General features: G+C 45.7%; 5 protein-coding genes across 6 annotated transcripts; 1 reads left to right on the top strand and 4 right to left on the bottom strand.

Moving 5' to 3' along the window:
• Positions 1 to 804: 804 nt before the first annotated feature.
• On the top strand, positions 805 to 1729 carry LOC127761936 (protein DMP6-like). The gene has a single exon (XM_052286271.1). The coding sequence runs from the start codon at positions 915 to 917 to the stop codon at positions 1557 to 1559; it is 645 nt and encodes a 214-aa protein (XP_052142231.1). The 5' UTR covers positions 805 to 914; the 3' UTR covers positions 1560 to 1729.
• A 318-nt stretch (positions 1730 to 2047) lies between these two features.
• On the bottom strand, positions 2048 to 7002 carry LOC127761935 (uncharacterized). Its single transcript, XM_052286270.1, has 2 exons — positions 3230 to 7002; positions 2048 to 2644 (listed from the first exon to the last, which is right to left on the bottom strand). The coding sequence occupies exon 1, from the start codon at positions 6592 to 6594 to the stop codon at positions 3235 to 3237; it is 3360 nt and encodes a 1119-aa protein (XP_052142230.1). The 5' UTR covers positions 6595 to 7002; the 3' UTR covers positions 2048 to 2644; positions 3230 to 3234.
• A 2441-nt stretch (positions 7003 to 9443) lies between these two features.
• On the bottom strand, positions 9444 to 11111 carry LOC127761161 (40S ribosomal protein S27). The gene is made up of 4 exons (XM_052285402.1): positions 11007 to 11111; positions 10762 to 10863; positions 10570 to 10598; positions 9444 to 9859 (listed from the first exon to the last, which is right to left on the bottom strand). The coding sequence occupies exons 1-4, from the start codon at positions 11007 to 11009 to the stop codon at positions 9733 to 9735; spliced, it is 261 nt and encodes an 86-aa protein (XP_052141362.1). The 5' UTR covers positions 11010 to 11111; the 3' UTR covers positions 9444 to 9732.
• A 3264-nt stretch (positions 11112 to 14375) lies between these two features.
• LOC127764800 (40S ribosomal protein S15a-1) lies at positions 14376 to 16570 on the bottom strand. Its single transcript, XM_052289717.1, has 4 exons — positions 16470 to 16570; positions 15134 to 15271; positions 14851 to 15011; positions 14376 to 14753 (listed from the first exon to the last, which is right to left on the bottom strand). Exons 2-4 carry the CDS (start codon positions 15264 to 15266, stop codon positions 14655 to 14657), a joined length of 393 nt encoding a protein of 130 aa, XP_052145677.1. The 5' UTR covers positions 15267 to 15271; positions 16470 to 16570; the 3' UTR covers positions 14376 to 14654.
• Positions 16571 to 17394: 824 nt separating this feature from the next.
• LOC127761315 (uncharacterized) lies at positions 17395 to 22137 on the bottom strand. Of its 2 annotated transcripts, none has more exons than XM_052285587.1 (5): positions 21691 to 22137; positions 19828 to 19988; positions 19431 to 19464; positions 18666 to 18768; positions 17395 to 18280 (listed from the first exon to the last, which is right to left on the bottom strand). In XM_052285587.1, the coding sequence occupies exons 1-5, from the start codon at positions 21982 to 21984 to the stop codon at positions 17967 to 17969; spliced, it is 906 nt and encodes a 301-aa protein (XP_052141547.1). In that variant the 5' UTR covers positions 21985 to 22137; the 3' UTR covers positions 17395 to 17966. The 2 variants fall into 2 exon arrangements, with proteins under 2 accessions (XP_052141547.1, XP_052141548.1); XM_052285588.1 differs by having other exon boundaries at positions 19431 to 19461.
• Between the last annotated feature and the right edge of the window lie 2220 nt (positions 22138 to 24357).

The following is a 24357-nucleotide window of genomic DNA, read 5'->3' as shown; positions in this document are numbered from 1 at the left end:
GCCGGGTCTCATGACTCCTCGAGCCTAGGTCTCATAGCTCCCCGAGCGGCCAGTGGGAAAGGGTGACGGTGAACTAGGTCTCGTGGCTCGTCCGTGATGCCATCCACAATTGGTGATTTCACCTCTCTCCAAGCGATAGTCCTTCTCCCCGTCACACGCTGTTCGCGCCCACTGTTGGTTGCTGCCCCTCTCCATGTCAGCAGTCACCCTTCTTCGCCCCCCCCCCCCCCGGTCTTCGCTCTCCCGTTGGTTGCTGCTTCTCCTTGCCACTCGCTATACTCCCATCAACCACTGCTCACTGCCCTCCCGTTGGCCACCGCTCGAACGCTTGAGAATATGAAAGATGCGGAAGATAGGGGAGAGGGAGAGAGAGAGGAGGAAGAGTTGGCAGCTCATATGTGGGGCCTACATGGGTTCTACTTGCCACGTCAGCCAAAACCGAACAATATACTGCCCTGGGGCATCGGTACACCGTTTTGCAAGTTGAGAGACACGTTATATCTGGTAGTGCGGTCAGGGATGAGTTTTAGACTCGGTGACAAATTGAGGGACCTGAAGTGAACTTACGCCAATTACAAAGCATAATTGCTTTCCCCCTTTCCATGGGCTTGGCCTTTCTGCATGCATTGTTCATTTCTCTGGTAGGAGTAAGAATTAGGATACTTTGCGTTATTGCAAAATCACAAATACTTTGCGTTGTTGCAAAATCACAAATGTTCTTTGCGTGTTCAAACATATTTAGCATGAGCAAGCTAGTGTTGAAGTATTCTCCAGAATCCAGATGCTTTGCATGCGTCCATGGTTTTTTGTTCAAATACGTCGTGTCAATGCAATGCCGATCGAGTTAGAACTTAGAAGTAAGCTAATCCAACAGCTAAGGCACGGTAGCTAGCTAGGCATTGTTCTTGTTCATCATGGCGTCGCGTCCAACCGGCGCCGACGAGGAGACCCCGGAGGCGAAGGCGCCGCTGCTCGCGTCTTCGGACGACGGCCAGACGACGCAGGCGACGCAGGCGAGCCTCGTCTGCAAGGCGCTGAACAGCACGGCCGACCTCGCGAAGCACCTCCCGACCGGCGCCGTGCTCGCGTTCGAGGTGCTCTCGCCGTCCTTCACCGCGGACGGCAGCTGCACGGCCGCCAACCGCGCGCTCACCGCCTGCCTCGTCGGCGCCTGCGCGCTCTGCTGCTTCCTGCTCTGCTTCACCGACAGCTACCGCGACGCCACGGGCGCCGTGCGCTACGGCTTCGTCACGCCCAGCGGCCGCCTCCGCCTCATCGACTCCGGCTCCGGCTCCGGCTCGCCGCCGCCGCCGAGGGACGACAGGTACAGGCTGGGCGCGCGCGACGTGCTTCACGGCGCGCTGTCGTTCGCGGTGTTCCTGGCCGTGGCCATGGTGGACCGCAACGTGGTGGCGTGCTTCTACCCGGTGGAGTCGCCGGCGACGAGGCAGCTGCTCGCGGCGGTGCCCATGGCGGCCGGCGCGGCGGGGAGCTTCCTCTTCGCCATGTTCCCGTCGACGCGCCGCGGCATCGGCTTCCCCGTCGCGGCGGGCGCGTGACGCGCGTACGTTGATTGCAACCGCTTTGCAAGCACCGCGTACACACGGATCGATTGATCGAGTTGCCACTTTTGGCGCTCGGATGATCTCTTTTGAAGAAGTAAATGAATTCCCCCGTGTGCTTTGCTGCGGACCAGTAAAGAATGAATGGATCATGTTCTTATGTCAATCAGAGCAAGTTAACAATGGGATTGTTCATCAGACATACATTGACTCTTTTCTGTTACAAAGAGCATTTGATATTGTTTACATATGTTAATTGCGAAAATAATTTAAGCATTGTCATGGGCAATTTCAATATTTTAGACTTTTATATGTTATTAAATTTTGCTTTTAGAAAGCAAAAAATAAAAATAGAGATGGGAAATTTCTAAGAAAATCGTCTGACTGAAAAAGAAAAGCATCTGTTAGGCGTGCAAAAATGCTACGGAGCAGAGTTCAAACTTGTAAATTATATCGATGGTATGATATCTGTTTATTTATTCATTTGGCTTGTGGTGAAGTAAAACATTTGAAGTGTGTGAGCACTGACCAAACAGATAAATCCAAGTCCAGTTCATCTCAGAACCTTCTGCATTACTGAAATATATATAAAAAAAAAGGTGAATCAGTACAGCATAGGCTAGACGCGAAATACGAACGATGCAAGTCAATATCTTCCGAACCAGAGACAGACAAGCTGTGGCCAACCCTGAAACAAATAATCACCATTTCAGTTCAACAAAGGTTTTTAAAATGAACACAGCTAATTAGACACCACATGTCAAACACAAGTACTCAAACATTCGATGGCTTTATGGCCAGATCTCCAGAAATCAGAACACGATCTAAAAAAACGTTGAAGACATGCTCATGTTCCAGGCATCATAACAGATACTAGTAACAATATACTGGAGACAAAAGGAAGCTATGAGATGAACACAACCTTCATAACTACTAGTAATACCTTCATTACTACTAATTATGGCCAAAGGAAAAACAGTGATACTAGGATTATGAATAAGCTAATCCATTCTCAGTGGCGAAAATGTCCTTGTGGTCGTTCTTAAATCCAGAACTCTGCATCGAACTTGGATCAAATTACCCTGCAAAACAAACATTCCAAAAAGATTAGTCAATCAGATCAAAGAGGAAGTTTATAGATATTTCTTAAAGATTGCACCCCCTTCAAAAAGGAACAAGCCTGCAAACAAAAAAAATGACTTCAATAAAGACATACGTTACAAGAACACCAAATAACATAATTTTAAATGTAAGCTCTAATGAAGATACCATCCCAGTTCAAGCGACATGTGTGATAACTGATGATATGCACATACATGCTTCCTGCCAATGCCAGCACATCAGATCCTTTCTTTTGTGGAGAGAAAAAAACTAACGCATCAATTCATCATGTCAATAACTTCCTTATGGCCAAACAGCATAGCCATTAGCCAGAAAGATGACGCAGGCATTGTTGGAGAACACTAAATCAAGGGAAACACAAAGCCATTTCATTCTAATAGCACAACGAAGGACATAGATCAACAGTTGCATATCAGTGAAAGAGCGCAAACAAGTAAATATGAACTATAAGATACATGAATATTAACTTATTTCATAACCTAGCAGCATATTTTCCGATGATTAACGCATAAAGTAAGTTGATGGGTAAAATAAGCAATACTCACATTGATCACACAAACATAGCTAACTCTGGGCGGCTGTAGATATTGTTCCCATCAATGTCCAACGCAGGATAAGCAGCAACAAGTGCATCTTGTGCGCCAATATATAGAGAGTTGTAGGTCTTCCAGTATACTTCACGCACTTTCCTTGCTGGATGAAAAAGGCCTTGGAGGCAATAATTCAAAATCACAGCTGAGCCTAGGGCAACCCTCATGCCATCAATCGCCTCCATGACAGCATTTATGACATGGGGAGATGTCTCAAATATGTTGGGCCAGACAAGGTTAAGTAAGTGGACAAGAGCATCCTCACAACCCAAGCCAGCAACACCTAGTGCCATGTGCTTAACAGCAGAGGCAGCAGTCTGCCGATGAACCAGATCTCTATCCATCAGAGCATCTTCAAGCAATGGCGTGACAGCATATATGTAATCTTTACCCATCTCACCAATGTATTCAAAAAGAAATGACAGAGACTTCAAAATACCATTACGGACATTGAGCTCTGGTACTCGGTACTCGTTCATAAGGGCAGGCAAAACTGTAAAGGGGGAGCAAGTTTCAGCAACAATGGCGATTGCGACAGTAGTGCAAACTCGGTTCTGACGCTCCTGCACCTTCAAGTTGTTCAATAGAGTGGCCAACACATCCTCTGGCCCAATAGCCTTCGCAATATAGCCAAATGTGTTCACAGTGGCTCGTCTAATACCCTTCTTGTGAGCCTTCAACATTTCAAGCAGCTCGAAGCAAATCCTCATCCATTCCCTGGCTGGCACAAACTCTGCTCCACGATCAGCAACCCTACCAACTAAATCAATACAGTTCTCTTGGACCTTTTCATGCCTATTCTTTAAGATTGGGGTCAACCGAGGAAGAAGATCTTTGATTGGTGGCGTCATCTTTGTCATACCAACAACATTCACGATAGCCTTTAAAGCTCCAAGGATTGAAACCAGCACATCAGGATACTCCTCCCCCAAGGACTCATATAATATATGACCCAAGTGACACATCAGCCGCTCCTCTTGGCACAGCTTCATCACAATGGCTATCCTTGACATCAGATCAGCAGCTCGCTGCCTAGCTTTTGCACTCGAGGTGTTCAGCATCCACTTGATGATACCACAAATCTGAGGAACATAAGGCTTAACCCTCTGGCCAAGTGCATTCGCAACTGTTTCAAACCCATTAAGTATGACATTTGAATCATCACTTGTCTGCTGTTGGAAAGTATACACGATGCCATCAATAAGAAGCTCCTCCTGATGACGATCAATATCTGAGGCACCCAGGTGAGCCACCACCTTCTCAATTGTTTCCATCACCATTCTCCTGTAAGGTTCACTTTCATCTTTGAGATCCTCAACAATCCTCCCAACGATGTCAGCAACTCCAACCTTGTTTGCAATCTCCACTGTTGTTTCCACAAGTTGTTTATAGTTCCTACGATCTAGAGCCATTCTCCTTATCCAAAAGTGACGGAAGAACTCTGGAAGGATGCCATTACGGATATAGTCAGCCTCTACACCCTCTGTACTGACACATTGTTTAACAACCTTCAGGACAAACTTTTTCATCTCTTCATCTGGTGACTGGAACTCCCTAATCAGGATTGGAATCACCCCCCTGGTGTAGTAACTGGCATATTCAACATCCATAAGAGGGATGATGAAACCAACGGCTTTCAAGAAAGCAGCAAGGACCTTTCCACGGTGAGATTTGGTACCCTTCCACAAAGGCCTCAACACCGTATCAAAACTTTCTATACCATAGGGTGCGGCAGCCTCAGCAAGTGCAGCAAGAGACAGTGCGGTGATTGTCCGTACTTTCTGGTTTTCATCACTCAGACCATGCTCAATGATATCAACTAAGGACCTGAGGTGTGGCAGAACAGCACAGCCCATGAGAATAGCAATCTGCTGAACAATCTTAATACCAGTGTGCCGAGCCTGCCAAGACTTTTTACTCTGGCAGACAGCCTTCAAGAATGGCAAGAGAGCAGGAATCCCCAAACCAGAAGCAACCACACTGAATGCCCTAGCAGTGGTATTCCTCACATACTCATCAGTGTTATCAATATCTGGTCTCATGGTGGCAATCATAGTAGCAAGTCCAGCTGCTTTGCTAAGATTTGAGATAATCTGCCGGGCCTCAACACGAGCATAGTAATCCTCATCAATCAGAAGTGGCTCAACAACCACAAGAATCTTATGCACAAACGGACGAACCAGATCATCCAGCTTGTATATCACTCTATCAATGACCTTCACCAGAAGATGACGCTCCTGGTCCTCAAGCGTTGGCTGCATGAGCAACGGCAGGATCTTGTTGAACAGCGGGCCAGCACCAAATTCCTGCGCCTTGTCCGTGAGCTGTCGAAGCGCCGCTTTCCGCTGTTGTGGTGTGCCATTCTTCACCTTGAACAGGAGTTTCAAGATCTTCCTCTCCTTATGCTCCTCTGGTGACAGCTGCTCCTCTTCCTCTCCCTCGTTCAGCAATGTTCCAAAGTACTGGTAATCCTCCGGCTTCATTTGTGGCAACCCACCAGGCAACTCCTTGGGCACATCAAACTGCTGCCCACGGTTCTCCTCAGGGATGGCATAGAGCGGTGTAAACAGCGGTGTCGGCGTCGCGAGAAGCTTCCTTGCGGGTGTGCGTATGGGCTGATAAGAAGCCGGAGGATCAAGAATCTTGTACCCCACCTGCGGGAGCATGGTATCAAGTTCCTCATCAGTCAGAGGCATGTTACGCCCCTCGATGTCCCGCTCCCACCGCAAGAGCTGGTACTGCTCCGGTGTCATCGCGCCACGAGCAATCTGGCCAGGTGACAGCGTGGCGAGGTCCGCCGCGTCGAACGGGGTTGGCCCAGGAGCATAACCTGCAGGAGTAACAGCATCGGTAGCGCGAGGTGCCGTGCTCCCCACACCCGCAGGCGTCTCATCCCACCTTGATCTCTGCTTCTTGGGCGTTGGGGTGGAAGAAGAATCCCACGCCACGGACGGTGCAGGGGTTCCATCCGCATCAGCCATCCTCCCTGGAGTCGGGGTCTCATCCCAACGATTCCTCTTCAGGGAGGGCGTCGCACCTCCGGCGCGCCCAGGCGTGGCGTCCCAGCGCCCGATCCCGGGAGTTGCAGCATCAGGGGCGGCGTCCCAATGTGAGGAGGAGGAGGAGGAGGCAGTCTTCGCCTTCTTGGCCCCAGTAGCGGCGGCGCCATCCCCCTCGTCCTCCTGCGATTGGTCCCATCTGTTCCGCCGCTTCGTCGCGGGCGCGGGCTGGTTGTCGCGCATGGCGTCGGCATAGGTCCGCGTGGATGGGTCCGGAGTGGTCTCCGCGGCAGCAAAAGGGTCGTGGCGATCCGGCGACATGCCGCGGACCGGGTGCCGGCGGCGTTACTCGCCCTCGCGGGCGCGGAGCCCGTCACCCTCCTCATCCGCCGCGCGGGGGAGGCCCGAGGAGGAGGAGGCGATGGCGTGGCCCGAGTAGGAGGCGAGGCTGCGGGCGGCGGGGTTGACCGGCTCGGTCGCGTCGTCGTCGTCGTCGTCGTCCTCGGCGGTGGCCGCGATGGAGGTCTCGTAGCCGGCGAAGCGGTCGGGGTCGGAGACGCCGCCGTAGAGGTCGGCGTCGAAGGGCACGGAGGATACGGCCGCGAGGGCATCGTCCTCCACATTGCGGCGCTGCTCCTGCGCGCGCGCGATCTCGTCGTCCATGGCCGCGGCAGCGACAGGGGGCGAGGGGGTTAGGGTTCGGCGGGAGATTGGAGGCGGGGAGAAGGAGGGAACGATTTGGGGGAAGAAAATTCCCACGGCTCCTTTTTGTCGATGTAATTCGGCTAGCACACGTGTCCAACGCAATATCAAAGCGAACCGACCTATTCCACGGAGGATAACCGACTTTATCAAACCGCCTTGCCTAGCACGGACCCACGGCTGCTGTAGTGCTGTTTTCAAAGGAAGAAGTGTAAATTACCGCCTCGTGGTCAACCGAATTATCTCTCTTAACCCGAAAACTTTTAATACCTGACAAATTAATCCACTCGACCCAATCCAAAGCAATTTTGTCCTATATAGCATACGCGTGGTAATCAAGTCAGCATTTTCTTTTTAAAAAATGATGGGACCCACCTGTTATACCTCCTCTTCCACTCTTACCCTCTCCCTCTCGAGCACAAAGTGCGCACAGCAGCAACGGGGCGGACGGGCAATCGGCGCGTGGGGGCCAGCGACGGAACGCGGAGAGGGCACGGCGAGGGGCGCCGAGGAGAGCGTTGGAGGCAGTGGGCTACGGTGACGAGTCTGCAGCCCTCTCAAGCTCCACAACTATGACGACGAGGTGACAAGTCCTCAACTCAGGGGGGCGGTGGGCGTTGTCGAGGTCATCCTTCCAGGCGGAGGCAGAGGCGACGGCGATGCTAATGCTCCCTTCCCTGGAGACGGCGGTGAGGTAGCCCTCGTTGTCATCGTCATCTTGGATCTCGAAGTAGGGGGAGGAAAAAAGTACCGAGCCTCTTCTCCGGTTCAAATGAGGAGTTGAGGGATCCATGGCCTCCTCTCTCTCTCTCCCCCCCCCCCCCCCCCCCTTCTCGGCTCAGGCAGACGGCGAGCGATGAGTCCTCGGCGAGCAGGCGACAGGCGGTGCTGAGGAAGGCATTAGAGGCGGCAGGCTACAGCGACGAGTTTGCCACCCATCCCCGTCGTCGCCCCACCCAGTTGCTCCTCCGCCGCCTCTACTCCACCGCGGCTCTACCCCTCTTGCTCTACCAGGCAGCAGAGGAGGAGTATAGCCCTATCACCAGAGGGAAAAAAGAAAGAGGAGAGATTTTAGTAGTACTCCGTTTGACATGTGAGGCCCATGATTTTTTTTATTTTTTTATTGGATTGCCACGTTAGCGTCACACGTATGCCACATAGAATCAAAACCGTTCTGGTTTGAAGCAATGGGGTAATTCGTCCGGTTTTACAAGTTTAGGGTGTGCAATGGCTTGTTTTCGATTTTGGGAGGATAATTCAGTCGACCGCGATAATTCGGGATAATTCATACTTTTTCCTTTTTAAAAATATGAAAAAGAAAAGAATTCCATTAATAAGTTACTCTCTCTGTTTCATATTATAAGCCGTTTAACTTTTTTCCCAGTCAATCTTTGTTAAGTTTGACTGAGTTTATAGAAAAATTTTAGCAACATATAAAATATTAAATTAGTTTCATTAAATCTAACGTTCAATATATTTTGATAATATGTTTGTTTTATGTTGAAAATACTACTATGTTTTTTTATAAACTTAGTTAAACTTAAAGAAGTTTGACTAAAAAAATCAAAGTTAATATAAAACGAAGGGAGTATTTGTGAGTGCAGTGTAGACCAATGTCATGGACATGTGAGTTGTGAGGCACAATTAACAATTACTAGCAAAGATTTGGTTAGCAGACAGGCCAGCCACCTTTCTCTATGATCATCCCACCGTGAGAAACTCATTAAACCCTGCAGAACAGGAATTAATAATTACTTAAATTTAACAATGAATTAAATGATAGAATAGGAATTAATAATTACTTAAATTTTTTTAATATGGCGAACGATTAAATATGTTTAAAAAATCAACGACGGGAGTAGCAAAGTAGTAGAGAAGTCTTGTGTTCGACAATAGTGGTGACAGCTATTAGGTTATCTATAGAAATTTTTAATGGTCACAACGTAATCCTCTCTCTATTCACCGATTTTAGCATGTGCTAGAGGGGACAAATAACATATAACACTTATTCTTTTATTTACGTTAGGTTAATTCCGTTCTACTATATACACACTATTTTGGTAGGCTACCTCCGTTCTAAAAATATCAGACGGAGTAGTAGTCAGAGCGTGTTCCATTTTAAAATTTCCTTTGAAGTATAAAGCCATGAGTACATTACACAATTAAAACATTAACAGCGTGATGCCATATAATTTTAACAGACGGCTATATATTATCTAGAAAATCAAAATCATCGATTATACACAAGTTTAGACAGCAGAACAGCATGAGTAGTTCATTCATCACCTAAACTATGGCATGGGAAAATTATACAGAATAGTCTAAAAACCACGCTCATGCTATTAAAGTAGTTTCCTCATTGCTTCGGAAATGCTACGAAGAAATCAGTAACAGAGCATGACAATAACATGGTTAACATGCTGACGCATTTCAGAAGTAAAAACCGACGAATGGGTAAAGCTTTCTACTGTCAAACACAAAACGAGATGTCAATAAATATCTTCCACACCAGCTTATAATTCAAACAGTTTGCCCCTGAGACTATCAACCACCAATTTAGTTCATCGAACAATCTCAAATAAACCCAACTAATTAGACCTCCAAGATGACAATGTTCAGAAGTAGCTCGGGATACATAACATAACACTTGCAAAATAGATATTTCTGTGCTAACTAGAGCAAAACTCGAAGACTACATCCTTGGAAAAACACTTGCTTGGCACAAAAACATCGTCTTCTGAATGAACGACTCACACTCTAGTCGCCCTTCCGGCGGAAGGAGCAGCCCTCGGTGAGCCTGGCCTTCCCTCCTGTGGGCTGGCAGAGCACCGTTTGGCAGCCTGGGCACACAACAACAGTCTGGGAGTGGCTGAACACGGTTGTTCTGCAATATGAACATTGCATTTCGAATGTGAGAATGGCAAGCTATAAAACAGTATACAGATATCTAACTTTCTAAATCAAGACCGTACATGTAACTAGCAATCACAGTGCCAATTACTAGAGTACAAATTTGTTGTCCCAGTTTCAACTTTCAGGCAAATATTGTGATTCCTTGGACAACAAAGTCACAAAGGGGTATATATGATTGTTAACATATCACGGCAAATCTGACGAAGAACGCTGTTTCAACTTTTCTCAAATGCTAATTCTAAAATGATTGACATGCATCAAGCAGGCCTTTTATTCATCAATATTTGCCAACTATGAATACTTGAAAGTAGAGGGATTTACATTGCAGCAGGATGTAGCAACACTTAGACAACTACTCAGACAGCAGGAGTACTAGTTAATATTCACTACCAACATATCATAGCATTAGCATATATATTCATAAAAAAAGAAACTACAGGAAACCGCACAGAGCCGCACATGGGTGGTAAATCAGACAATAGCATAATTGGCTTGCACCAAGAACAAGGTATCCAGCAACAGCTAAAATTTCATGTTGTCTAGCTGCCAGTCAATCTTAACTAAAGAGTGCTAACCTAAATTGCAATAATCATAAAGGCTCTAAGGTAGACTAGGGACAATCAAAGCATAGTGATGCAATTATTCAGAACAAAATAAACTACTGAGGTTAAAAGTTATTACATGTTGAAGCATCCCTGGCACTTGACATCCTGCAACACACGAGACAGATCAAACCAAGAACAACGTCAGGACCAAGCGAAAACAAAGAAAAAAAATACACTTAGCTGTAGTCTCTCACAGAAAAGAGGAACAGCAGCTACGAAAGGAAACACAGGTACGAGATGCGTGCGCGTGCGGGGATTCACGTCATACCATGAAGAATGAGTTGGGGGACTGCACGAGGCGCTTCTTCTTGTGCTTGAGCTTCTCGAGCTCCGCGGGAGGGTTGAGGAGGTCGATGTCGTTGGATAGCACCTGCGCACCGCGTCGCACATCCAAACGAAAAGAGAAAAATTAGTCAGATCAGAGGCGCTGGCGCGAGGGGAGAGAGAGCACTCGAATCGTATCGGCTTGAGGGTGAGGGTCATGAGGCGGTGAAGGTAAGGAACGGATCGTACCATCTCGTCGGCGGCGGCGGCGGCGCTCGGAGGAGGGGAAGAAGCCCTAGGAGGAGGAGGAGGAGGAGGAGGCGGCGGCGCGGCGTGGGCAAGAATGAGCCGGAGGGTTTTGGGTGGTGGGCGTGGTCCGGATTTTTATAGCTGGATCTGGTGAATCTGGGCCGTCTGATCGGGATGTCTAGTTATCTGGGCCTTTGGGCAGTGTTCTTTTTTCCCGTGGGCTGGGCCTTCGGGCAGCTGAACACTTTCACTTTGGACTGAACATACTGTATAAAGGTAAAAAAGGATCATCTAACTTTACATCAGTGCCGTACAAGAGGGAATACGGTTGTGGAATAAAAAGAGTATCGTTTACAGATTAATCGAAATGCATAAGATTAATCAGTATTATATGGAAATATAACGCAAATATATATAGGTATTTTATAATATTATGTATCTTTTGGAGATTTAAACCTATACTTCTTTGAAAAGGAGTAGTGGTGGTGGTAAGTGGTGAATCTGCCACCCCACCACGGGGGGTCCTAGCTTGCGCGAGCAAATTAACTAGCGCGCGGCTGTTGCCCCCCCCCCCCCTCCCCCCGCGGTTGGCCCGGCCTATGCGACACGCGACACGCTTCTACTAGCTAGCGAGCACTCCTCCCTTATTAACCTACTCTATTAACACTATTAGTTAATATACTTAACTATCTCCATTAGTTAATATATACTTAACACTAATGATAGTAATTAGGAAAGATTTTGGAGATTTTTTTACTAACAGATTGAAAATTTTTTAAGTTAGATTTGAAAATTTTCGATTTTAATTTTAAACTTTAAAGTCAAATTTTGAAAACTTTCAACTCAAATTCGAAAACTTTCAACTCGAGATACGAAAACTTTCAAGTCCATATTTGAAAATTTTGAAAACTTTCAACTCGAGATTCGAAAACTTTCAAGTCCAGATTTGAAAAATTAGAAAACTTCCAACTTGAGATTTGAAAACTTTCAAGTCCATATTTGAAAACTTTCAACTCGAGATTTGAAAACTTTCAAATTCAGATTTAAAAATTTTCAACTCAAAATTTAAAAACTTTCAAACTCAAAACATGCTAAAGATTAAAAAAAATAATCAGAAAAAAGTGGAAAAGAAAACGAAAAAAAATCACTAAAGAAAAACGAAAAAAAAGCGTCGAAGGAGGTGCGCGCGCCGGTGCTGGGCCCTATGGGCCTGAAACGCGCGCCGTCGTCGCGCGCGCCGATTAGCGATCGCGCCCCACCACCACCTCCTTAGTCCTTACCCTTTTGGAGTGAAGAAAAAATAAGGTCCCACATGTCAACCACCCCACCACCTCTATTTTTTGTGGGAAGTAAGAATTATATTGTGAGGTGATAGGGTTTAGTTACAAATATATGTAGAATTTAAGATATGATAATAAAATAATGATAATAGAAGAGGTTAATGATCATTTTCATCAATTAAAATTTCGTTGCAATGCACAGGCAATATGCTAGTGTATACAAATATATAAATCATGCATTCATGTTGTTGCTTAATTGAACAACCATAACTTCACTTTTTAAAATATATAGCTTCCCACAGCACATTTTTACAATAAATACTCAAATAGTGATAGGTTTTGGTTGTATTGAATAAGTAAAACAAAAGGTTATAACAAAGAAAGTCTAAATAAACTACTTTAGATCATAATCGAGCACAGTATGTGAATGACTATCTAGGTAATTAAATGGGAAATGGTCAATTAATCACCAAAATAGAGTTTTGATGTTCATGAATGATAAATGTATACGTATAATGTTAACGGAACAGTTTTACTATAGTAGCCATATACACGCCGATTGAAACGGTTGGTATGGTCATTTTCCACAATATGCTTTAGATACTCAATGAATAAATGGTTAGAATTAAATGAGGTAAGAAGAATGAATGAATGGATATATTTTCCTACATCCATTTGCCAGACAAGCCCTAGAGCAGATTTTGCTACGATAGTGATTTCTTGTAGCAACATTAGTTCCTACATGAAGCCCTTGTATGCATAGTAATTTGTTTATCTCATAGTGGACTCTTCGGAATGCATGCCTCATAAGGACATATTCCTTATATACCCTTCCAGATGTACCTACGTGAGGCTTCACCTCCAGTTTGACCCTAGAAGCTATGCCACCGCTACTACTCATGCTTTTGTTGTCGTACTTCACCCTCCCACCACTTGTCAGTGAGGACCTCCTCTTCATGACCACACTCTACTCCCATCTCTCCTACATGCTGCCAACCTACCTTTTCCGCTTCCTCCCCTAGCTCAGCTCCATTCGCCTCTCCCACCTCATCCTCTTCATACCCCCACACCAAGTGCCCAAAACCTCCTAGTCTCATTCGGTTGCCACTGCTCCCTTTCATGCTCCTCCTCCAATCACTCCGCTCATGACATTGTTCGAGCTCCTTGCCGCATTGTCAAGTCATAAAATCGAGTCAAGGCATCCCCTGAGCTGACTTGGTGAGTAGTCCACAGCTTAGTTGTGTGAAAACAATGGATACACTATATAATCTTTACTAATGTTATAGTGCAGTAAGCGCTATATATTATAAAAACTATAGATTATGGAGTAGCCAGCAAGATAATAAGTCAACAAGAAATAAAACCGAAGTAAGTATAGTAGTAAACACAATAAACCAATTAGCAGGATGAATTGGAGATTTTCTACAACTAATCACGACTAATCTATGACCAACTTTATGACTAAGCATGACTAATCATGCGACGAGCTACTTGGTGGAGTAGTGGCCTTCAAGTCGTGTGGCTTGATCAACTTTACAACTAATATATGACTAACGGCTTGATCAACTTTACAACTAATATATGACTAATGGACACAGATTCAGTGACATTCCCCCGTGACATTGAGTCACTGACATGTGGGACCCACATGTGCCTGGACCCACGTGGGTCCCACACGGCAGTGATTCAATGTCACGAAGAATGTCACCTGAGCAATATCACCGAATCCCAATCCTATGACTAACTGTAACTTAACGTGCGACTCGATATCAATGCGTAGGAAAGAAGTTGATGGTGGGCGGTGGCAACCGCACACGTAGCAGTGATGCAAATCACGACTCAGTAGTATTTTGCATGATATATGATGCAAGCGGCAAAGCTGATCAAAGCAACACCTCTTTTTCGAAGGATGATCAGACATCAGAGTAACTAGCAACATGCAAAATGCTGCTAGCTAGAACTATTATCTGCTTGTAGGAGTATATTACAACTTCAATAAAGCTTCCTGTCCAGTGAACAGGGATTAGTGGATTTACTGAACTATACGTTATGCAGTTTATCAAGTGCGCAAGTGGCTAGACCAAAAAAATGATAGAATATCTTCCAGGAATTTTCAGTAATAACTAATAAAAAGTTAACAAAAAAAGCATGCGGCATCCAAGGAGCAAGAATACAGCAGCTTACTCAAGTCGCCAAGCAAAATTAAACAGACAACATATGACATTAAGGGGCAATTCAGACATTCGAGGATCATCTTAACAAGGTTTTTGACTCAACTGCTAATAAAATGCTCTTCCACTAACACCTACTGGGAGAATCCATCTACTGTATAAGAAATTCCCGTAGAGTGTCAACAAGATATATCTTTCTAGTAGAAGAAACCGAGGACCTTCCCACCAACGTTCTTTCTGCGAGCCTCCTCATGGTCCATAATGCCAGCTGAAGTAGTAAGGACAATGTACCCAAACTGGAGAGCAACAAACAATAAACATTAGTAACATTTCACAGAAAAAAGAACTGAAGCTAATGGATGTTCCCAAATAAATTATAGCTTCTTTACTAACCTGTCTGGAGGGAAGCAGCCTCGCAGTCCATGATTCGATTTCCTTGACACCAACATCGAAGCGAGGGCTGATGACACCACACTTGTTGAGGCGTCCATTCAGCTCAACAACAATCTTGCCAGAGCGGTGGTCATCAACAAACTCAAATTCACCAATGTAGCCTACATTGAGGATATACAGTATGACCAGTTAAGGCACCAGTCTCAATACTCCTGACAAATGAACTATAGGTTTGCAGCTCGTATTACTAGTGAGCATGCATAAACACAGAGAGAAGGCTTACCGTGCTTCTGCATCACGATGAGAAACTTGATGATAACCTTTGATGAGGGTCGGATCATCACTTGCCGCTTCCCACGCTTCTCAGCATTGTACATTGTTTTCAGAGCATCGTTGAGGACACTGACTCTCACCATTTTGTCTGCAAAAGATAAGTACCGTTGGCAACAAACACACCTTAAAAAACTACAAGCTTCAATAAAGACAGTAGTAAAACCATTTCACATTTGTAACATAGCTCCAATTGGTAAACACTGAATAATTGACACACAAACAATAGCTACCAAAAAAAAAAGAAACAGGTAGGCATCTGTCCAAACCGAGCATAAGACAACTTAATGACTAAATGTATATCACTAATACAGAGTTCAACTACAAACATTTGAATGTACTTTCAAAAGATAGCAAATAGCCTTTTTTATAGAAAAAATGACCTCAAGGATGCCAAACATCATTAGTATGGACAACTATCACAGATGAATGCATGATTTGTAACATGTGAACAAGTACATAATGCATGCAACTAAAGGATCCATCAGACTACCACATCATACCATTTTAGAACAATGGTCTAAAATTAATTGGCTGTTGTACTTCCTAAGCATTACATCGTAGTTTCTAGCAAATGAAATTGCAACCGTCAGCTGCTTCATTAAGAAAACCAACAAAATCAGTGTCACACTTTTAACTGCTACATTTAGCATTCTGAATCTAACAGAAAGAACACATTCCTAAATAAAAGCCCATACGAAGCTGCTACCTTGAAATGCCAACAAAGCAACATGAAAACCAGATTTCCTTTAAACCAAAACTTCTCCCACTGTGTCAATAGTTAGTCAGCAGATTAAGTGTTCATGAAGACACTACACATTTCTGCCCCACGAAACCCCCAGGTAGTAAAAATAATCTGTTGAAATGGATAGCTCGCTAGTCGCTACATTGCAAATCGACCGTACAAAAGCACCAACATCCTAGTTGCGAGTCATTCCCAAATCGAAAGGACTCGAAGTTGTCCACCAAGACCAACAACTAAATCGCAGATAAATACTATACTAACAAAAATACATGGTTACTGGAGATCCACCCAACCACCAGCGATGCCACTCTCAACATCTAGCAACCAAAAACTCTTAGCTAACCCGGATGGTCGGAATGATTACAGTATAACCCAGCAGACTCAAGAACAGCACGTAGCTCACAAACAAAATCAGGTACGGGGGGCCTTCAGATCAGACGAAAGGAACAACACACTCGAGCGCAACCACATGGATAGAACTGACGAACACGAGAAATGCCTCGCTTGAGCTGGGGTCAGGAAGGGGGGGGGGGGGGACTCGCACCTGGTTGCCGGAGACCGAGCGGTCAGGCTGCGGTGGCGGTGGCGGCGGCGGCGGCGGTGCTCGGAGGGGAAGGAGGAAGCCCTAGGTCTCGAGGGTTTTGCGCGTGGGCGTGGTGACTGTCTTATATTGGCATCGCGTGAATCTGGACCGTCCGATCGGGTTGTCGCTTCATCTGGGGCTTACCAGGGGGGGTTGCTTCTTGGTGGGCCGGGCTCCGTAGCTTCGTTGGGCTTCTTTTACAGAAGACAGAAAGCGATTGCCAACGATAAAAGAGCCCATTTCACTCTCTATCACTAAAAAAAAAAAAAACAAAGGGCCAAGCAGCATAGTTCGAATAGCTAAGTTCTTTTTGGTGAGACGTACTCATCCCGATTAAAGTCATAGATAGATTTAGTATGAGTGCTCGTGTTTTTGAGATGTGCTCATAAGGTGACCGGGTGAGTGTGTGCATATTGTCAGCGTTTGTAGTGGGTGTGTTTTTTTTTTTAGAAAAAAACAATGTCAGAAATTGTTGACAATCTTATTTTGGAGAAGTTTTGTAAAAAACATAAAAGCTTAGAAAATTGGCATCGAGTATGCTTGTTATATAGTACTTCCTCCGTTTCAGGTTATATAACTTTTTAACATTACCCATATTCATACAGATGTTAATGAATCTAGATTTATATGTGTCTAGATTCATTAACATATATATGAATATAGGTAATGCTAGAAAGTCTTATAATATAAAACAGAGGAAGTAGAAACTAACTCACGACTCCAAGCTATAGCTATGGACGACAATTTAAATGTAATTTCCTGCCCTTTTTTAGGGTTTGGTAATATATGAACTTCAAGGAAAATCTTAGGTAGGGTGAGCCCTATCGAAATGGTGATCCTGCATAAAAGAAAATACCAACAAAATTCACGCTTTTTTTTCCTCGAAGGCAGGAGAGCTGTATTTCATTTCATTAAGGGGAAGAAAAAACAATACAAAAAACACAACACAAAAAAAAACAAAGTAGGAGTGCCCGAGCCCTCCTACCAAGACCCACACACACTAGACAACTCGGGGAGCTTAGTTGCCTATTAGCCGTCCCACTAAGGAGCTTTTGAAGGCGACAAGCTCCAGCAACACTCCAAAGATGGCCCTCATTTTCTATTCGCTACTCTAGGATTGGCATTATTTTCTATCACTTACAAAATTCACGCTGGATCTGAGCATTTTTTGAGGTTGTCGTACTTTGCCAGAGTCAGTGTATAACTATTTGTTGTAGATACTAGATATAGTATTCTGAATCATCACAAATGAAGAGACGGGTAAAAGGCAGGTGATGATTCCTACAACACTCAACCCTTCTCTCAAGTCTCAACGATGAAGGGACACATTGACATTATACTACAATTGCCAATGTAAAATGCATTTCATTCTGTTTATGCTTAACAGAGTTACAAAATCAGCACGCTTCAGTTGTACAATTTTCACTGGCCACCTCGCACTCGGCAAGATCATGCTTATTAGAATTCCTGATCATCAGAAGACATCAATTCCTGATCTTCAGAAGACATCACGCGGTTTCTTGGGTCTCGTTGGTTTTGGAAATTTGGATACTGGTGATTTCTGAAACTTGATTCATTTTGGAAATTCAAACCGTGCTGGTTCCTGAAACTTGGATCATGTCGGAAACTTCTACCAGATTGGGTTCCAAAATCTGAGTCATTTGAACCAAATTTATTTTCCATGTTTCTAGGGGCATAGTTTGAATCATGTCGGTTCCTGAATCTCGAGTCATGCTGCCCAAAGTTGTTCTCCATATTCATGGGAGCAAATGCTGCATCATAGAGAAAGAAAGACAAAAAGAACATAATTAAACATGGCATATAGAGGCTGAAAGAAAGTAATACCTACAGAACTTCATGTGCAAAATGTCTAACAGTGTAAAAACAGTTACTGGGCAACACATTTAACATGACATGTTTACTATAAAAACAGTAGTATCAATAATTTTATGGACAGGAGGTTGTGGAAATGCATTTTTTTAGGAATGGAGTGCCCGGAGAGCCAAGGATCAGCAACTTGGTACAGAATTATATCCTGGGTTAGTGAAAATGCCTAACATTTTTTACCATTTACCTATACATTATCTGAGGGTACAAATAGCAATGGCAGACAAAAAAGAAAAATTCCAGTATGAACTATGAAGACATGATGTTTACCTCGTTCCCTCATTCTTCTCTCTCTGTCATATTCAAACTTGTCACGAATTTGAGTAACCCTTTCCCATGTTTCACCTTGTTTGCTTGCCGTAAAACCAATGTCCTGAAATAAAGTCAATGCTAACTTAGGATTGTGCTGCTAAGTTTGCGTAGTGTCATCACACTCATGAAGATGTGTGCTTAAATACTACTTAGACAATGCCACCAAAACCTTTGACTAAAGCAGCTGCAAAGACAAACTACACCACTAAAGTACCGCTAATGAGCTCTAACTCTTAAGGGCATATCTCCAATACTGCCAAGTGCTGAATCTGATTGCCCATGGTCAGTATTCAGTAGTTTTCCCAGAAAATAATGGGAGGTCGTAGACTTTTGACTACAGTTAATGTCATGCATTATAGTAGAAAAAAAAAATGTCCACTGAAGTTTGACACTAGGGTTGTTCATACCAGGTCAACTGGGCTTGGCAACCTGAATGGACATGCAGAAATGAACATTCATTTGTTTATATTACTTTCAGGGGTGCAGTCTATGTGTGCATGGCGCAGTTACAAATGGGTTGGCAAAACCAGTTTGAACACCCATAGGTTATGCATGGATTAGTAAGAATTCCCCTTCAGTCTAGCTAGCTTAGGTAGAAATTTTGTGTTTCCATATGAAAGGATAGCCGACACCCTTAGCATAGCAAGATTGGAACATTACAGGCAGGTTCCTACATAAATAAATGATACTATATAAGGTCCATCAAAAATACAATGAGGTTACCTTGTTTGGCTCTACATTGGTGTGCCTTCTCCTGCTGCAATTGAAAACAACAGATGAGATCATTCCACAGATGACAAATATTATTGGCACTCTATTTCGAGCAAGACCCTTCAGAAGGATAACTAGTTAAAGAATATTGCTAAACATTTATAGGCTGGAAATCTAAGAGAAATATATATATATGAGGAAAACAATTCAATTCAATCTTAGTTGCAATAACACATAATGAAAAGGAGAGATACTACAAACAATAAAATAAGAGGAAGCAGTTTCAATTATATCAAACATTTATCAAAGAATTGCACATACAATTAACTCAGGTTTATTCTGACAAAAACTGAGCAATTTGACTAGCAAATAAACAAGACAAAAAATAAATCCCTTCAAAATTTTCTACCTGTAAGGTGAGAAGTCTAGATCATCTTCTTCAGCAGAATCATAATTAGCATGATCTTCAGCAATCTTTTTGGAATAACCTTCATCCCAATATAACCTTTCCCAATTCTCTCTAAGTTCTTGGTATAGTTCCATATATTTTTTACACCAAGCTTCATGTTCCTGTAAATTTTGTGGTATTCAGTCACCTAATATGAAAGGCCATGCTGATATCTGTAAGCCGATAAAGCACATGGAGGCTTTGCACACTAGTTCATGAATAATAAAATAATATGTTCTCTCATGATATTAAACATAGCACTTTATAAATAGAGGATCGGCAAATTTTCCATTCAGTTCAGTTCATTATGCACAGTCCATTTACTGTATTAAATAGTTAATTGTGCTCCTAACTACAGTTGGCCACAAGGAACATTTCAAAGTTCGAACAAAAGAATTTAATGCAATTTGTCCTCATGAATTGCACATCATGGGCAACTCAAATAAACAAACGAAGAGACAGAATGTTCGACTAAAAAAGGTAACTGACATGAATGCTTTTGATAAAAACCTTGATGACAGGTAGGCATGAGATATGAAATACAACAAAAACCTGAACGTGATGTTGTTTTCCAAAGTCCAAAATTCTTGCTGTAAGAAATAATGATTTTTCATGAATCCAAAATCATGAATTCTCACACAGTACATGCACCTGTCTGGTTTATTCCAAGAAATGCCTAACCTAAGCTATGGCAACACAGAATTTTCATGGTATCTTATCTCCATATCAAAGCCTTCACAATTCACATAGTTTGTATCTCTTCACCTCAAAAGTCAAAACCAGCGAAAAGTGCTTTGGTGACCAAAGTTTTGGCACTGACTAATGAACGAAATAATGGACCGATAGTTATATAAAGTGTACGACATGCCTAAAATGTATTTCAAGAATCAGTATGTGCAATCCACAAGAAAACAGCTAACCATGCTTAGGTCTCACAAAAATCAGGTTAGGATGGCCTCAGTTACACTGGCTCTCAGAAATGAAGAATAAATAATGTGAATTTGGTTTGCCCTTTTCTTGTCCTGAATCGTACACTAACAACAAAGGTGCATCAACATGTTCTTCTGTTTGCACCATACATCGATACGCTCATACGCCCCCTTTCTATTGCCAAAAAGAAGAGATCTGAGAGATTACATGTTCAGTGTGTGACCAACTAAAAGTAGAAAAGATATAAGTGCGAGTGTGCAGATAATAGCAGATTGAAGTTGGCTAAAACATAATTAGTCTTAAAGAGCAAGGCAGAAAAATCTTACTAACCATGAAAAGGAAAAAAAAAATTAATGTACAAAGTTGAGTTGCTGCAGAACTTCCATGATTTTTAATAGGACAAAATGGCAGCGGCTTCGGATCTAGGAAAAGGGGGCATCATCTGCTTAGAGAAGACATGGCTTAATATTCGAATTCAGATCTTCTAAAAAAAAACTGAATTCAGACCCCATTTTGTCAATGATTTCTGCTGCTTGTTACTGACTGCATTAAGATACAATAGCATCTTGAGTTTCATTCCATGTTTCTCAATTTTTCCTATCCCATGATTCCAAATTTCTGCTAGCTTATTAGCAAGGAGATTTATCCTACTTCCCAATGAAAACTAATAAATGCATAATAAGTGGTAGTACATCAGTACTTGCCTGCACAAATCAAATTGCAGAGTTCGTTTCCATTTGGGCTCAACCAAATTGTTCAGAAACAAGCAGCCGAGCTCAATCCAATCATTGTTTCAACAAAAGGAATGGGTAATCCAATCCTAGCGCGGGGGGATTGGGGGAGGAGCAGAGCTCAGCTAACTACAGGTGCGGGCGCGCGGCGGCGGCAGCTTACCGTGTCCTTGAGGACGAGGCGCGTGCGGCGCATGAACTGCTCCCGCATCTGCTTCCGGCGGCGGTTGGGGAGGTTGTCGCGCGGGATGGCGAAGCGCTCGCGGTGCGGCACGCCCTCCCCGATCTCGTGCATCTCGCCGTCCACCGCCCACCACTCCGACTTCTTCGCGCCCGCGCCCGCGCCAACAGCCGCCGCCGCGGCGGGGGCGCGCCGCTGCGACCAGCCGGTCCCGCCGGTGACGAAGCCTCCCCGCCGGTGCGCCCACCGCCGCTGCGTGTACACGCAGCGCAGCATCTTGGCGTCCAGGGTTTTAGAGGGGCCTGCCTGGGAGCACTGCCGCCACCGCTTACGAACAAATGGACCGCGAGACGAGCTTGCGACGGCGCCAATGACTAATACGCAGGGGAGCTCGCCGCCGCCGCCGCCGTCGCCGCCTCGCCGGTGGTGGTGGGGGGGGAGGGGGGGGGGGGGGGGTTGCCGCCGCCGCCGCCAAGTTCCAGGCGACCGTAGCCACGTGGGCTGGACTGAAAAGAAACTTGTGGTAAATATTGTGGGCTTCTTCGGGCCTTCTTTCAGAACTTTGGGTGGGCCTCACTTCCAGCCCATATGTTTACAATGGAAGGAATAAGTTCACAGGTCCCACAATTTGGGAAAAAGTACACCGAAAGTTCCTCAACTTGTCATGGAGTTACAAAATCGTCCCCAAACCATAAAACCGGATATAACGGATCCTCCAACTTACGAAACCAGTGCAAACTAGATCCCTCGGCGGTTTTAACCCCGGTTTTGTCCCACGTGGCGGCTGAGTCACCGTGAAGCCCACGTAGACCCCACATGTCGGGGTGCCACGTCAGCACCATTCTCTTTCCCCCTCTTCTCTTTCTTTTTTTCTTTCGTTCCTTCCTCCCTCTCGCTCCCTGCTCTCGCACGGGCGGCGTCCCGCGCGGCCGGAGGGTGGTGTGGCCGGCGACGGCGGCTCCCGAGTGGCGGCGCGAGCTCGCCAGCCTCCTCATCCCCTTCGTGCGGTCGGCGATGGCGGCGCACGGCTGTCGCCATCTTCGACTCAACGCCGCCGCCATCAAGTCACTGCCGTCGGCGATGGCGGCACGCGGCAGCGGCCGGCGTGGGAGGCGGAGGAGGTACGCGCGGAGGCCCTTGGCCTCGTCATCGACGTTGCCACGCCGGACCTCCTCCTGTTCCCGTCCACCACTGCCTCCTCGTGCTTCCGGGCATCCGCAGGGACCTCCTCACCCGCGTCAGCTCCCACCCTCAGGTGCTTGCCCAGTGCGAGCTCACCCTCAACGCCATGGTCCTCAACTCGGCTGTGAAATCAAGTTCAGCGGCTAGAACTTGTGTCAAATTTTGCACAAAGCCCATCGTCGTTTCAGCAACAAAGTCGCATGTGTTGCTTGAAAGTTGATGCGTGCATGGATCCGAGGAAACTTTTCTTGTGACGAGCGCTGGGCGGTTGCCGGCTGGCTACAGAGCGGCGTGCAAACGACTTTTCGCCAAAAGAGCTATGGAATCTAGCCTTCGATGACACCGTGGCACGTCGCCGCCGCGGAGCTCCGGGAAACCGCCGCCATCGCATCCTCCTGCGCCGTTGACCTCTACGGGCTTCAGGTGCTCGCCGACGGCATCCAGGACGACGCCGGCGACGTGACGCGGTTCGTGACCAAGATCGAGAGGGAGGGGACGTCGGTGCTGTTCAAGGTGCTGCCGGCCTTCGCGTTCCGGGACATCAGCCTGACCAAGATCGAGAGTTGGCCACACCGCCACCGTCCCATCCGGCTCATCGATGACACCAACGTGGGCCCTCCCCTCCGCCGCGCCGCCCGAGCCACCGTGCGTCGGCCACTCTACACAGGCCCTCCCCTCCACCGCGCCGCCCGCGCCACCGTGCGTCGCCGCCTCACCCCGACGATGCCCCGTAGGCCACGGCAATGGCGTTGCGCCGCACAGCATGCGGAGGAGGAGGAGGAGGAGGGAAGGCAGACGACTGCCGCGCTCCTCCCCGCGCGACGACAGCCATCGGCGGCGCCGCCCGTCGCATCGGCCCTCCTCTCCGCCACGCTCCTTCCCCGTCAGCCTCCGGCCACGCCAGCCTTCCTCCCCACTGCGTCGAAGACGCTGCCGACATCCACGTGGAGAGGAAAAAAGGAGAGAGGAAGGGAGAGAGAGAGAGGGTGGTGACGTGGTCTACCTGACATGTGGGGCCCACGTGGGTCCCATGCTGATGCAACCGCCACGTCAGACAAAACCGGGGTCAAAACCACCGAGGGACCTAAAGTGAACAATTTTGTATAGTTAAGGAACCCCGCATATCTGGTTTTGCGGTTTGAGGACGTTTTTTTATCCGGATGACAAGTTGAGGGACCTTCGGTGCACTTTTTCCCCACAATTTGTAAATTCATCTCTAAATCGTTAGATGAAATAGCAATCGTTTAGATTGCAGTCCCTCTCTTCCCTACCGTTAACCACTGCCCAATATACATGGGCAAGCCCAAGCCACTGCCAAGGCCCAATTGTTAGAACCCTCACTCACAGCAATCACGAACTCAAGAACACAAAAGATCATTTGGGAATCCTAGAACCTTCTCACGATCCAACAGGATCGGAGCCACCGCCGCCTTTGCCTCCAGTTTCCAGATCGATGCCTTTCATTTG

The sequence above is a fragment of the Oryza glaberrima genome, chromosome 2 (genome assembly GCF_000147395.1).
Source record: "Oryza glaberrima chromosome 2, OglaRS2, whole genome shotgun sequence".
Lineage (NCBI taxonomy): Eukaryota > Viridiplantae > Streptophyta > Magnoliopsida > Poales > Poaceae > Oryza > Oryza glaberrima.
Note: the sequence above shows the minus strand (reverse complement) of the source record. Positions and strands in the feature narration are given on the sequence as shown.

Excerpts from the sequence above, each read along its gene's own strand:
- LOC127761161 (XM_052285402.1), bottom strand. Across the intron at positions 10,599-10,761 it reads CCCCCAACTCATTCTTCATG|GATGTCAAGTGCCAGGGATG; the intron begins GTATGACGTGAA and ends CGTGTGTTGCAG. Across the intron at positions 9,860-10,569 it reads TGCCAGGGATGCTTCAACAT|AACAACCGTGTTCAGCCACT; the intron begins GTAATAACTTTT and ends TTCATATTGCAG.
- LOC127761936 (XM_052286271.1), top strand. The coding sequence starts at position 915 with ATGGCGTCGCGTCCAACCGGCGCCGACGAGGAGACCCCGGAGGCGAAG.
- LOC127761315 (XM_052285587.1), bottom strand. The coding sequence starts at position 21,984 with ATGCTGCGCTGCGTGTACACGCAGCGGCGGTGGGCGCACCGGCGGGGA. Across the intron at positions 19,989-21,690 it reads GCCTCGTCCTCAAGGACACG|GAACATGAAGCTTGGTGTAA; the intron begins GTAAGCTGCCGC and ends CAAAATTTACAG. Across the intron at positions 18,281-18,665 it reads GAGAAGAATGAGGGAACGAG|CATTTGCTCCCATGAATATG; the intron begins GTAAACATCATG and ends TCTATGATGCAG.
- LOC127764800 (XM_052289717.1), bottom strand. The coding sequence starts at position 15,266 with ATGGTGAGAGTCAGTGTCCTCAACGATGCTCTGAAAACAATGTACAAT. Across the intron at positions 15,012-15,133 it reads CATCGTGATGCAGAAGCACG|GCTACATTGGTGAATTTGAG; the intron begins GTAAGCCTTCTC and ends TCCTCAATGTAG. Across the intron at positions 14,754-14,850 it reads GGCTGCTTCCCTCCAGACAG|TTTGGGTACATTGTCCTTAC; the intron begins GTTAGTAAAGAA and ends GTTGCTCTCCAG.
- LOC127761935 (XM_052286270.1), bottom strand. The coding sequence starts at position 6,594 with ATGTCGCCGGATCGCCACGACCCTTTTGCTGCCGCGGAGACCACTCCG.